The sequence below is a fragment of the Meleagris gallopavo genome, chromosome 22 (genome assembly GCF_000146605.3).
Source record: "Meleagris gallopavo isolate NT-WF06-2002-E0010 breed Aviagen turkey brand Nicholas breeding stock chromosome 22, Turkey_5.1, whole genome shotgun sequence".
Lineage (NCBI taxonomy): Eukaryota > Metazoa > Chordata > Aves > Galliformes > Phasianidae > Meleagris > Meleagris gallopavo.
Window position 1 is genome coordinate 13048332 of NC_015032.2, and position 11974 is coordinate 13060305.

An 11974-nucleotide genomic window follows, 5' to 3' on the forward strand; every position below is an offset into this window, starting at 1 on the left:
GCAAGCACAGAAATGCTACTGCTAGAGCTGCGTTCAGAGGAGTGTTTATTTATTTCAACTCAGATGCAATAGAAGCCCCCAAAGGAAAGGGCTCTCCTGGAGATGCCTGCCTTCCCCGCAGCCAGCTTTTCTCCTCACCTTCCGAATGGTGATGACAGCCTCCTGGGTATTGCTGTCTGTGGTGACTTTGAACATCTCCACCCCTTCCTCATCCTTCATCTGATAGGTCATGTCGGTGTTCTCCCCGACGTCAGAATCCTCTGCCTTCACTCTCCCAATGGCAGTACCCACAGGGGCAGTTTCAACGATGCTGAACTGATACATCTCTGGAGGAGAGAAAGGCACCAAGATCACAGCTCTGCCTGTACCATCCCCAGCCTGATGCACTCCTTTGTGTACCTCCTTGGGATAACTCTTGGGCCACAAGTACTGTCCAAACTCTGCCAGTGTCTGTAGTTCAGAATGTCCTGAGAAAAACAAACCCCAGCCCAAAACCGGGGCTGCAAGAAGCGAACTGGGGAGAGCTAATGCTTTAAAGAGCCAGGTAGAGAAAGGGATGGTTTTTCTACACAGACACAGCACAGCAGTGTTGTCCAATTCTTGGCAAACTTCACCAATTCTAATTTCTAGGAGAAGCAGCTAAAGAGCTGAACCACCTTCAGCTGCAATGCCCTCAGTGGCAAGGACACACTCAGACCCAGGCACACTGCTGTGCGTTCTGCAGTGCTGTGCTGCTGCCCCGCAAACATCCCGAGCAGCAGGGCTGGCTGAGCCTGCAGCCACACACCAGGCTGTGCCAGGAGCCCAACAAGACGAGCAGGACTTACTCTGTGGGAAGCGTGGTGGGTTGTCATTGACATCAGTGACCACGATGGTGACGGTGGTGGAGCCGGACAGCCCTCCCAGCTGTCCCGCCATGTCCGTGGCACGGATCACCACCTCGTACCGGTCCTGTGTCTCACGGTCCAGGTCAGCCACAGCTGTCCGGATCACACCTGGAAATGGGCAGTGGAGTGAGTGCAGGCACATGGCAGAGCATCTGCGGAGTCACAGAACAGATGAGGCTGGGAGAGGTTGCTGGGAAGTACCTAAAGCAAGCTGGAGTTCCAAATGGGACCAGCTAGATCTCCCAGCCTCTGCTGATACAGCAGGCACTCTAACACTTAACTAACCCTCATAGCCCCAAATTTGGAGGAGGTCTGTGTTTTCCAGGAGCAGGTGAAGGATTGGTGGGGGCCAGCTGCACGCTGTGTGGAGGAATGCTGTGTAAAAGCCCCTGCTGAGTCACGAAGCCCCTTTGGCACCAATCTGCAGCAGTCCACTTATCCTTATCTGCTCAGACAGGAGCCACAGGAGGATGTGCACAGCTTGCAGCCATGGGAGGAGCGGCTGCTACAGAGCAGTGCAGGAGAGATGTGGGGCCGAGCTGCCTACTCACCAACCTCTGCCACCCCAGTGTCTGTTCCCATTGGTGCACAGACCCCCTTGTTTTCAAACGTGTCTTTAAAATGTGTCTCTAAATTAGGAGACCAGGGAAGCTGCCAGTGGCAGGGGGCTGAGAATGCACTTGAGACAAAGCCAAACAAAACGCACGGTATGCTGGTGCTTCTTCTTCCTTCTAGATTTCATTGCGTAAAAAGTCTTTTCAGGTTTTCATTCATCTGAGCAAGGAGAAATGACCAGGACTAAAACATACAGCAATGCAAAAGAAGGGAAGAGAAGCGAAGCCCAAAAAACATTGTTAAAGCAGAAGTTACGACTTTCTATGTCAGACAAGATGTTTCATTTACATGGAAACAAAGCACACAGAAACATTTTGAGAATGAAAGAAAGAAAGAACCGACTCTGCCCTGGGGTGGCACTGGGGGCACACAGCCATGTGAACATGAGTACAAGGTCATTAGTGGTGCATTCCCAGCCCCACTATCCCAGCAGCAGCCCAGAGCAGCTTAAAATCCCCTCCAGCTCAGTTTCGTAACATTCCACAGATTTAGCCACTGCTTTCTGTTTTTGTAATTGCTCTCTTCCAGGCTTTTCTGATTAACTATTGGCTTTACCTCCCATTACTGCGAGCCCTGCACATCCTCTCCTTTGCTCAGGTTTACCGAAGCCCGAATGGCAGATGCCCAGCCATGCCCTGTGCAGCCTGCAGCTCCGGGGTCCGACCTCCTGACAGGTCACAAGAAGGAGCTGCTGGTGGTGTGGCACAATGGCAGCCAGATGTCACTGAGCTGAAAGGAAGAAAGGATCTTTTTTCCTCCTCTGCGTGACATGATGGGTGCAGCAGTAGCTGGCAACGCTGCTCTGTAGATGTTTCTCTCTCCTTGCTTTCTCAAATTTCTCAAAATTATTCCAACAATTATCGTTGTTAGGATTTATTATAAAGGCATCACTGCCATTTCAGATGCTTGCAGCTCCCCGGCTCTCACGGACAGACACAATCTCACCCAGTTCTCTCCAGTCCGTCATTTCAGTTCTATCATTACCTGAACTGTCACCATCTTCAGCCCCATGAAAAAGAGGGGGCTCCTCCTTGTCCTCTATTCCTTGGGCACTTCCAGCTTCTGCCTACTACCACACAGGAGTAAGCCTCAGCCCTCCCGTCACTTGCTCACCAAGGCCCACGCTCCACGCCAGCACACGGGTCAGAAGCACGGAGCACAGCTCCTGGCAGGGCACATCCCAGACCTTCTGACAGGCCCAGCTCAGCTGGTCATGTTTATGGGCCTCCCATGTCTCTGCTATGAATATAAAGCCGTTATTTCTGGGCAAGCGCTATCTCACTGAATTTTAACCAATTCTGTTAATTAACGGGGTCTGAAGCATTTTATAATGAAAATGATTCATGTCAGCGCAAAGGTGATGAATTGGGATGAGAGAGAAAAAGCTCATGTATTCACCAAGGCGGTAATGACTTAACTGAGCTGCTTGTAATGACACAGCCCAGAGAACCCCGTGTAAGACGGGAGGGAAGTGCTCAGGCTTCCCAGAACACCACCAAGGTCGCTCGTTCCAGTGGAGAACAAGTCCGGGCTGCCTGCCATGCACAGAGCAGCACTAAGAGACAGCAACAGAGCCCTTCTCTGGGTGCACAGACAGAAGAGAGAGGGACCTCAGCTGCTGCAGACAGAACACGGAAAAGCCTCGCTGTCATCTCCTAAGATCCACAAATTCACCTTCTTTCCAGCCAGAGAAACTGCCAAACATTCTCCTTCCCAAACTCTGCCAACACAGCAAGAACAACCTCCAGCTTGCTTCATCTCCCCAGTTCTTGTCAGCATCTGTTATAGTTGAATAATACAGACACATGGTGGCATACCCTCCGGTACAAGGCACATGTGGCTTTCCAGCATGATCCAGATTAATCAGTGTAATTACCAAGCAAGGGGACACTTGCAGCATCGCATAAATTGCACCAAATCTACTCAATAGCAGACACTATTTGGGTGATAGAAACAAAGCACGACAAAGCACTCTGCAGGTTAAGTGCCTTCCACTGCCAACCCCCTGCCATAGGCAGGACACCTTCCACTAGCTCAGTCTGCTCACATTAGTGAGGCCCCACAGAGAGCTCTGGCTCAGCACTCTCACTGTTCCTTTAGCAGCCAAATCCCCCTGGTCATTTCACGTTCATTCCCATTGCACGTTAGTAAATACACCCTGGTTTCCCTGAGACCAAACATACCATTTGTCCAAACCAATGGAAGTTCCTTGAAGCACCAGTTTCGGACAGGGACCGCCAACATTCAGTCTCAGTAATGGTAGCAATTGCCTCAACTGAGCCCACAGGTGGCTCTTCTGCAGACACACCACCACAGCCATAGGATGGTTTGGGTTGGAAGAGACCCTTAAAGGCCATCCGGCCCAATCCCCTGCAGTGAGCAGGGACACCCACAGCTCCACCAGTGCTCAAAGACCCCCAGCCTGACCTGAGTGCCTGCCACCCACCTCATCTCTGTGCCACTGCCTCACCACTTCTATCATAAAAACCTGTTCTTTGTCCCTTTGCAGAGCTGCGGTGTATAATTTTCTGAGATGAGGCATGAACCCATGAGAGCACAGAGACAGGTCTATCCTGGTATCTGGTGTTCCCAGGCACCAAGAAGCATTGTTAACAAACTGGCAAGAGCAGCAGAGAAACACATTCTGCCTCCCACCACTGCATCACAGTGACAGCTCATCAGAACAGCTCTCCGTGCTCCCAGCAGCTCAGCTCCCACCCCACCAGCACTACCCCAGGACTGAGCCTGTGGTCTCCAGAGGTCTCCAAGCAACAGTGCTGGCAGCTAAGGATGAAACAACTCATGACTACATGCAATAAAACACACTTCCTCCCAGCAGGACAGTATTTCTCGTCCTGCTCTCCCTGGCTCGAGGACCTCTGAGCCCTCGCTGGCTGAGCCTCCAAATCAGGAGACAGGCTCTAACTCAGGAGTTGTTTTAAGTAATAAGAAATGCCAGACTGCATTCCAATTAGCCTTCAGAGTCCTTCTGTTTTTTCTCTGCATCTAGCAGAATGACAGATTTTAAGAACGGCATCTTACTTCCAGTAAAGAACAAGATGCACATACACTCTCCTAAGCTGAGCTTTTAGGGAAGCAACAAACACAACGAGGCTGGGGATGTCACCCAGAGCATCGTTCTACAGCAGCCAATATCCCTGCAAAGACTGCAGCATGCTGAGAGCCAGCACCCCCAGTGTGACAGCAGAAGTGACCACGTCCCAACAGCAGCAGCAAAGCACCCTGTGTGCACTGACTGCAGCTTCCTCCAAGAGGAACCCTGCTGCCACAGAGCAGTGCAACGCAGCTCTGAGTGACAAAGAGCACGTGAAGATCAGCTGCACCCTATTGGCACACCGAGAGTGAAGAAGGAAGGCAGCACAAAGCCTCAATATAACAAATGCCTGCAGGGTCCTGCTCGTCTCCCTCCAAAAAGCCTTCCAAGACAAGACATGGGATTTCAGGCCTTACTGAGCTGTAGGACTGAGCATAGCATGCTCTGCTGGCATACTGGCAGGTTAGGTCCTGCCTTTGAAAGCTCTGTCAAATCCAACACACCTGCTGAATGCTAACACTGGTAACAGCCAGGAATGAGAGACAAACCGAGCAACATACAGAATCACAGAATCACAGAATGGCCTGGGTTGGAAGGGATCTCAAGGATCACAAATCTCCAACCCCCCTGCCACATGCAGGGCCACCAACCTCCCCATTTGATGCTAGACCAGGCTGCCCAGGGCCCCATCCAATCTGGCCTTGAACACCTCCAGGGATGAGGCATCCACAACCTCTCTGGGCACACACAGTGTGCATCCTGTATCCAAGTGTGCAAATCACACCCATACACACAACACCCTCAGTATGAAGTACAGTGCAAAGACAAAGAAGAAAAGGAGAACTGGAGCTGGAAGGAGTCATAGAATGGCTTAAGTTAAAGGGGACAATAAAGACCACCCAGCTCCAACCCCCTGCTGTGGGCTGGTTGCCCCCTGTCCCCTGGATCACTCATAGCTGTCCAGGCAGCAGTGCCAGCACCGCAGGCTCAGGCAGGGCATGAGGGAGCATAGGAGTGTGTGGACCTGCAAGGAAAGGTGGAGAAGGAGGTCGAAACCAAACAGGGAAAACAAATTGCTCTTCATTATCGTATATTATGAGAAATGTAACATTCCAGGTTTTTATGGTTCTTTTTATGGCCATTAATAACAATGGTGGCTTTGAAGAGTGATGCTTCTGTTATGGATAATTAAATCTTATGATCAGGGAAGAAGCCTGGCCACCCATAGCAGGCAGGGCAGGACTCCCATTGGAACAATAAAACCTTTCCAAGTTTGGAGGGGGAGCAGGATGGGGTTCACCAGGGGGATGCTCCAGCTCCTGACTGGTGCCAAAGGCAGACACAGAGATCACACCCCGCTCAGCATGGCCAGCCCTGTCCCTGCCTCCTCCAGCAGCACAGCCACACACGGCACTGCTGGCAGAGGGGCATACAGCTGCACTGCTGTGGAGCTGAGGATGGCTGCTGCAGACTGTCAGCAGTTTTGCTCTTATGAATCGCAAGCAGAACCGTAAATCAACCCCGGCGGTGTACGAAACAGCCAGTGTATGAACAGCCAGCTTGAGAATTAAGACACAAAAAGTCAAGGAATCCAGAAGCTTGGTCTCCTGGAGTGACATTAATTCTCACCACAGTCCCACAGGGCGCATTTTACTTTATGCCTTAATACGGCAGCATTAATGTTGTTGCAGGGAGCTGAGCCTCTGCACGTCCCGGCTTGTGCATTTTGCTCCCAGCGGTCCCTCTCCATTCCAGCAGCCCCGTTCTCAGCCTCCACTCACACAAAGCTGTCTCAGACAAGCAGGATCCCACACACACTTGAGTTTTCAGTATTTAGCTCGTTGTCTCCTCGCAAATAAAAGGAAAACCAAGCAAATGTGGGAGAGAAGGCAGCCAGGGGCGGATCTCACCAAGGTTCCCTTTGGTTCAGCAATAGGGTGGGGGCACTTTGCAGCCCAGCTTTCCAACCAAAGCTGCAGCTGCTTGGTGCTCTTGTCTTTTGACAATTTTTCATTAAACTGAAGGTACTTTACTGCATGCTTTGTACCTTAAATATCTCTTATTAGCATTTGAGTGTCTTCCCTCCTTAGAAAGCTTGCAAGGTTCCCATTAAGGGTAATGAGAGTCACACTCCTGGGAGGCAAGGAGAATATATACCCCAACATCTCCCGGTTATGGTCTACTCTAACCAGTATGTCAGAGCATCATCTGCTAGGGATTTATTAGTGATGCATTTTACAACGGGCTCTATTACACATTATTAAGGAACGGAGCAGCTTCCACTGTTCTTTCATTAAATATTAATAGAGCATTTATAAACCGCTCCTTAATTTGAAGTGTTACCTTTAATCAAAGCCCTGGCGATAACAACGTGGCCTTTGGTAAAGCCCCTCTGGTAGTACTTAAACCTTTCCCAGATTTTACGTGCCCAGGGGTGCACTCACTCTGCAGTTGGTGCGGGCGGGGGGGTGCAGCTCTGGCAGCTGCAGTTTCTCCCCAGCACTGCTGCCCATCCCAGCGCTCAGCCTGCTGCTCACTGTGCAGACACGCATTGCACCCCCAGGATGAGGTCCCCTGCAGCTCCCTGGGTGCTGCTCACCCGTTTTGCTGTCCACGGTGAAGTGCTGCTCGCCCTCCAGCACGCTGTAGACGATGCGGGCGCTGCTCCCATATGTGGGGTCGTCGGCATCGGAGGCCATCACCTGCATCACAGAGGTGCCTGCAGCAGGGATGAGAAGAAAAACAGGAGATGTGGATCTCTTAGAGCGTGTCCAGAGGACATCCAGAAATACGGCCCCCTTCGTCCCACGGAGCAACAGGAGGATGGGACTGTGGGCCACCTCAGAGCAGGACATGCTCTCTAGATCAGCAGGTGGCTTTGCTCCCAGCAGTCATCTCACATTTTAGGGCAGCTGCAGGGGAGGAAGAGCTATTGCCTGTCCAGAGCCAGGCACTGCACCATGTCGTCATGCTCCACACGTAGCAGGGCAGAAGGACCATAAATTGGATAAAAGTCCATCAAATGTCTGCAATTAAGTTATCGATTTCCAACGCTGCCTCACTAAACTGGGTGCTTCACTCCAGCTGTCCCTGAGATGGCTTTAATTTGACATCATGTTCAATTCGACTGAAGCAAGACCCAGGACATGAGAACGGCCTCAGGAACAAAAGAGCCGAGGTCCTCAAAGGCGACAGAAATGAGGAAGAAGCTGCTAATCCCACCTACAGACAGCCCTGAGAAAGGAGAAGACCTGTGAAAGTCCACCTCCAGCAGCAGCCTCCTGAAGGGCCAAACCCACAGATGCTGCTCCCAGCCCTGCTCTCCAGGCACAGCACATATGATATCAGTTTTCTGACCCCACGATAAGCACCTCATCCTGCAGAGCCGTGTACCCTGGATGGATGCCAAAGGGCAGCAGTTCCATCCGAGCGACCTGGAGGCTACAGAAGGGGAAACCCCGACTGTACCAACAATACCATTCAGCTTTCAGGGCAGTGCAATCCTCAGCACATGCCCACTTGCTGCCCCAGCCGCTGCCAGATGCACACGAGCGTTTTGAGCATTTTCTATTAAGAAAAACCCATCAGACTGCCTGCAAGCGTTCTGGCTGCACGTTAAACAAAGTCTTTTCCTCTGCTTCTAGTGTGGAGATTAAACAATTTCTCTTCACAGTAATCAGTTTTGCATTCAGCCAGCTTTGCGATGGAGCCAGGGTTTGACCCCGAGTTCCTGTCTGCACAGCCAAATCATCTCTAATCTTGGTGCTACACAGAGAAATGAAAGCAAAATGCATCGAGGGAGAAGAGCTGCTCTGACAGAAGGATCCACATTTACCACCATGCCAGCTACCAGTCGCTCTGCGTGCTCCCCAGCCCAAAAGCCAGCTCTGGGCTATGCAACCTGCTCTGTGCAGTGGAGATGTTTTGCAGGAGGTAGTGTGGATTTGGGCTCATGCCTGTGTGCGGCAGACAGCTGTTAAGCAGACCCCAGGGAGCTCGGGGAGAACACAGCTAATTTTAGCATCTCCTGTTACAAGGTGAAACTCCTGCCGTTCCCCAGCAGTCGGTTGGGTCCATCTCTGCAGATCTGGGTCTGCAGAGACCTTCAAGACTGACTTGATTCAGCTCAGCCCTGTGGGGGTGATGGGCAGTGGGGTGGGCACCCAGCAAGGGCTGCAGCCTCAGGGCTGAGCTCTGTGCAGGAACAGAGCACAGGGCCAATGTGAGACTCCCAGCCACCGTGTGGGAGTTTGTGCAATTCCCTCATTATTCGTTATTCCCTCTTAGGCACCGGGAAGTCAAATGACTTTCCCTCCCAATTAGTACTCCTTCATTATGCAAATAATGTCCTTTGATCTGTTCCTGCTGTCACAGAGCGGATCTGACCGTATTTGTTTTACTTCTCTTTATGCTCCAGGAAGGGACCCACCTCCGGGAGCTGGAACTGTGCTTCTGGCAGGGAGCTGCAGCTGATTGCTGCCACCAGAGACAGCAAAGCCACCCACATGGCCAGCCTTCAGCACGAGCCCCACGGAGGTCTGGGAGAGCAAGCAGGGGTCACTCTTCACTTCTCAGCTCAGGTTGCAGAGTGGCAGATGGGGAACGAAGAGCAGCTCCCTGCAAACCACACCTGAGATGGAGAGCAGCCCTGCTCCCTGAGCGAGCCATCCCAGAAGAGCATAGCTGAATCAGGGACATTCATCCAGGTCATCCAGGAAGATGGAGCAACAGACAAGCACTGCCAGCAGGTCCCCAGCCTTTGACCTTGATGTCACAACCAATTCCAGCTGCCCAGCCTTCCTGACCCTGCTTTGCCACTATAGGGGGTTGCCTTCATCCACACCCAAAATGGCAGCAAGGTTCTCTGCAGCTCCATGCCCAGTGGAGGAGCTTGCAGCAGCACCATGTGAAGGTGCTGTGAGAAGCAAACCCTGCTCGTTAGCTGGGCTGCTGTGCAGGAGCCCTTCCACCTCCCGGGCTGGCCAGGCTGCAGAGGGCTCGGAGGCTGCCACAGGCAGACAGACTACAGCCCAGTAAACTCTCAGCTCCAGCTCCCCCCGCTCTGAGCATGCAGCTTGGAAGCACATCCCACGCCGTTCACAGCACTTCTCTTTACTTTTAACTTCTGAGTATTTTAATTTGCAGGAATCGCCTCCTTTCATGTTGTGAAACCGTGATTCTTTCTTGCTCTGATCTCCAATTTCGCATAGAAACTGTCTCCTTTGATATGTCTTGTTCACATCAGTCTGTGATCAGGCAGCTCCATAATTGTTAGCGTTTTTTAAAGAATTAGGATCCTTGTCTAATACTCAGAGTTGAAGATTCTTTGTTTTTTAAAAGTAGTTCAAGCAAAATAGATTAATTTATTTCTTCCTCTTGGGAATGGGATGCCTCCTCCTCTGCTGCCCACATGCTGCCTTTCATTGCTCCAGGAACATGTGGCTGCAGTTCAAGGGGTCACCATCTGACTCAGGAGAGGATTAGTGCAGGTAAATGGAAGAGGATGGAGAGCCCAGGGTGCTTTGGGAGAGTCTGCTTCCCCATCCACCAACAGGAACCCAGGCAGCAGCTCCTGCACATCTGCAGCCACCCCCAGCTCAAACAGTGCTGCATCCTCTCCCTGTGTCCCTCCCAGCACTCAGGGGAGTGCAGCTCGGTGCCCCACTGCCATCCCTGGCAATGGATGCTTATGGCACACATCCCACCTGCAGCTCAGCACAGCACCAGGCTGACGGGCAGTGGTGTGTTGAGGGGGGTCAGGCCAGCGGTAGCACGGAGGAAACCACTTCTATTACATCAGGCATGAATTTCCTGACCTCAGCAATACCGGGCCTCTTGGAGGGAAGCCAGAAAGTGGGCGAGAGGGTGCAGCAGCACTGCCACGGATGCTGAAGGGGATGGAGAGGCAGCCACAGGGCTTTGAGGGCATCAGGGGACAGAGAGCAGGCACTGAGACACAGGGGGACAGATGGCACTTGGGCTAATCCAGGTACCCACGGGCTCCTTGGCACGTAAGGGCTCTTCCTACCCCTGCCCACAGCACCTGGGAGCTGAGGGCTGAACAAAGCCAGGGCTGAGGCACAGCGGGCATCTGGCACCTCCCTGACCCATCCCCAGGGCACAGCTTAGGGCTGGGGCTGAGCGCACAGCCACGGGCTGGCAATCGGCTCAGAGGATTTATCCACTTGTTTTTCCTTAAGCTACCTTATTTATTTGTCCCTCTCGGCTCCTCAGCTCTGCTCTCAGTGGGAATCCCTATGATTTACAGCCTGGTTTGTGGGGTACGGCAGGCTCAAGGTTTAGTGGCAGAGATGGAAGCTTCTCACCCACCAGGACACCTACCGATGGGGGACAGCTCAGCCACGCTGCCGATGTAGGGCCCCTCCAGGAAGCGTGGCTCGCTGTCGTTGATGTCCTGCACCTTGATGATGAACTCAGACTCGGGTTCCAGCAGCTGGTCAGTCTGCCTGTCACGGGCCTGAGCCCGCAGCGTGTAGAAGGTTTTCTGCTCCCGGTCCAGGCGTTCGGTGGCGTGGATGTCACCTGTGATCTCATCGATGAGGAAGATGGTCCCCGCGCCCTCCCCGGAGATGGTGTACTTGATGGAGCCGTCCCCCTCATCCGAGTCTGAATGGATCTGCCAGGGAAAGAGCAGAGGTAGGAGCAGGCAGGGGATGCTGCACATAGGAGGGCACAACACACAGCACCATCAGTTCTGCCTTTGCCACTCTGGGCTTAGCAGGTCCCAAACGCTGCCAATACCCACTCATACCAAGAACCAAGCTGCAGATCTCGCCACAGTGAGGCCAGGAGATGTATGGGAAGGACAGCTCACCAACAGCCCCCTAAAAAGAGGTTACCCCATGGCAAGGACTCAAGATCCAGTGCGGGGCCGTTTCTCCCAGGCTGTGCAGCAAACCGGGTAGGAATGCAGCTCAGGTTGGGGTTATGGAGCCCGTGGCAGAGCTGACGCTGCCAGACATCGCTCCTGAGCAAAGCCTGCAGTGAAATGAGGCGAGACGGGCTGTGCCGAATGAAAAACAGACCCTGGGGAAGGTGCTTTTTGTAGCCAGTCTCCGTTTCATTTTCTAATTAAGGCAACGTTTGAAATTAGGAAAAGAAAGGGTAAACAGAAGCTCCTCCTGGACCGGGAGCTGACTGGAATCCAGGCCAGACGTCCAGAGATAATTTTATTGGTGGCATTAAGCTGAGTTATGAGGTTTTTACAATCTAGCCACTTATGAGAAATCTATTAACAGTAACTGGACAGGCAGAATGCATCTTGACAGAGAGCAGCACGGGCGTTAATTGGGACAATCCATAACAGGACAGGGACCCGCAAGGTTTCATCAGCTGTCTTCATTTGCTCCCTGCAATTTCTGCTTAGAATCAGCAAAGTTCTCCCACCAACTCAAAA

General features: G+C 52.3%; 1 protein-coding gene across 1 annotated transcript in view; it reads right to left on the reverse strand.

Moving 5' to 3' along the window:
- CDH22 (cadherin 22) overlaps positions 1 to 11932 on the reverse strand; it is a 32299-nt gene extending 20367 nt beyond the window's left edge. Inside the window, exons 1-4 of the mRNA XM_010722569.3 lie at positions 10900 to 11932; positions 7157 to 7276; positions 828 to 995; positions 139 to 326 (exon numbers count right to left, since the gene is read on the reverse strand). Coding sequence (XP_010720871.1) covers positions 139 to 326; positions 828 to 995; positions 7157 to 7276; positions 10900 to 11242 — 819 coding nt within the window. The 5' untranslated portion in view covers positions 11243 to 11932. The remainder of the gene's footprint in view (positions 1 to 138; positions 327 to 827; positions 996 to 7156; positions 7277 to 10899) is intronic.
- Between the last annotated feature and the right edge of the window lie 42 nt (positions 11933 to 11974).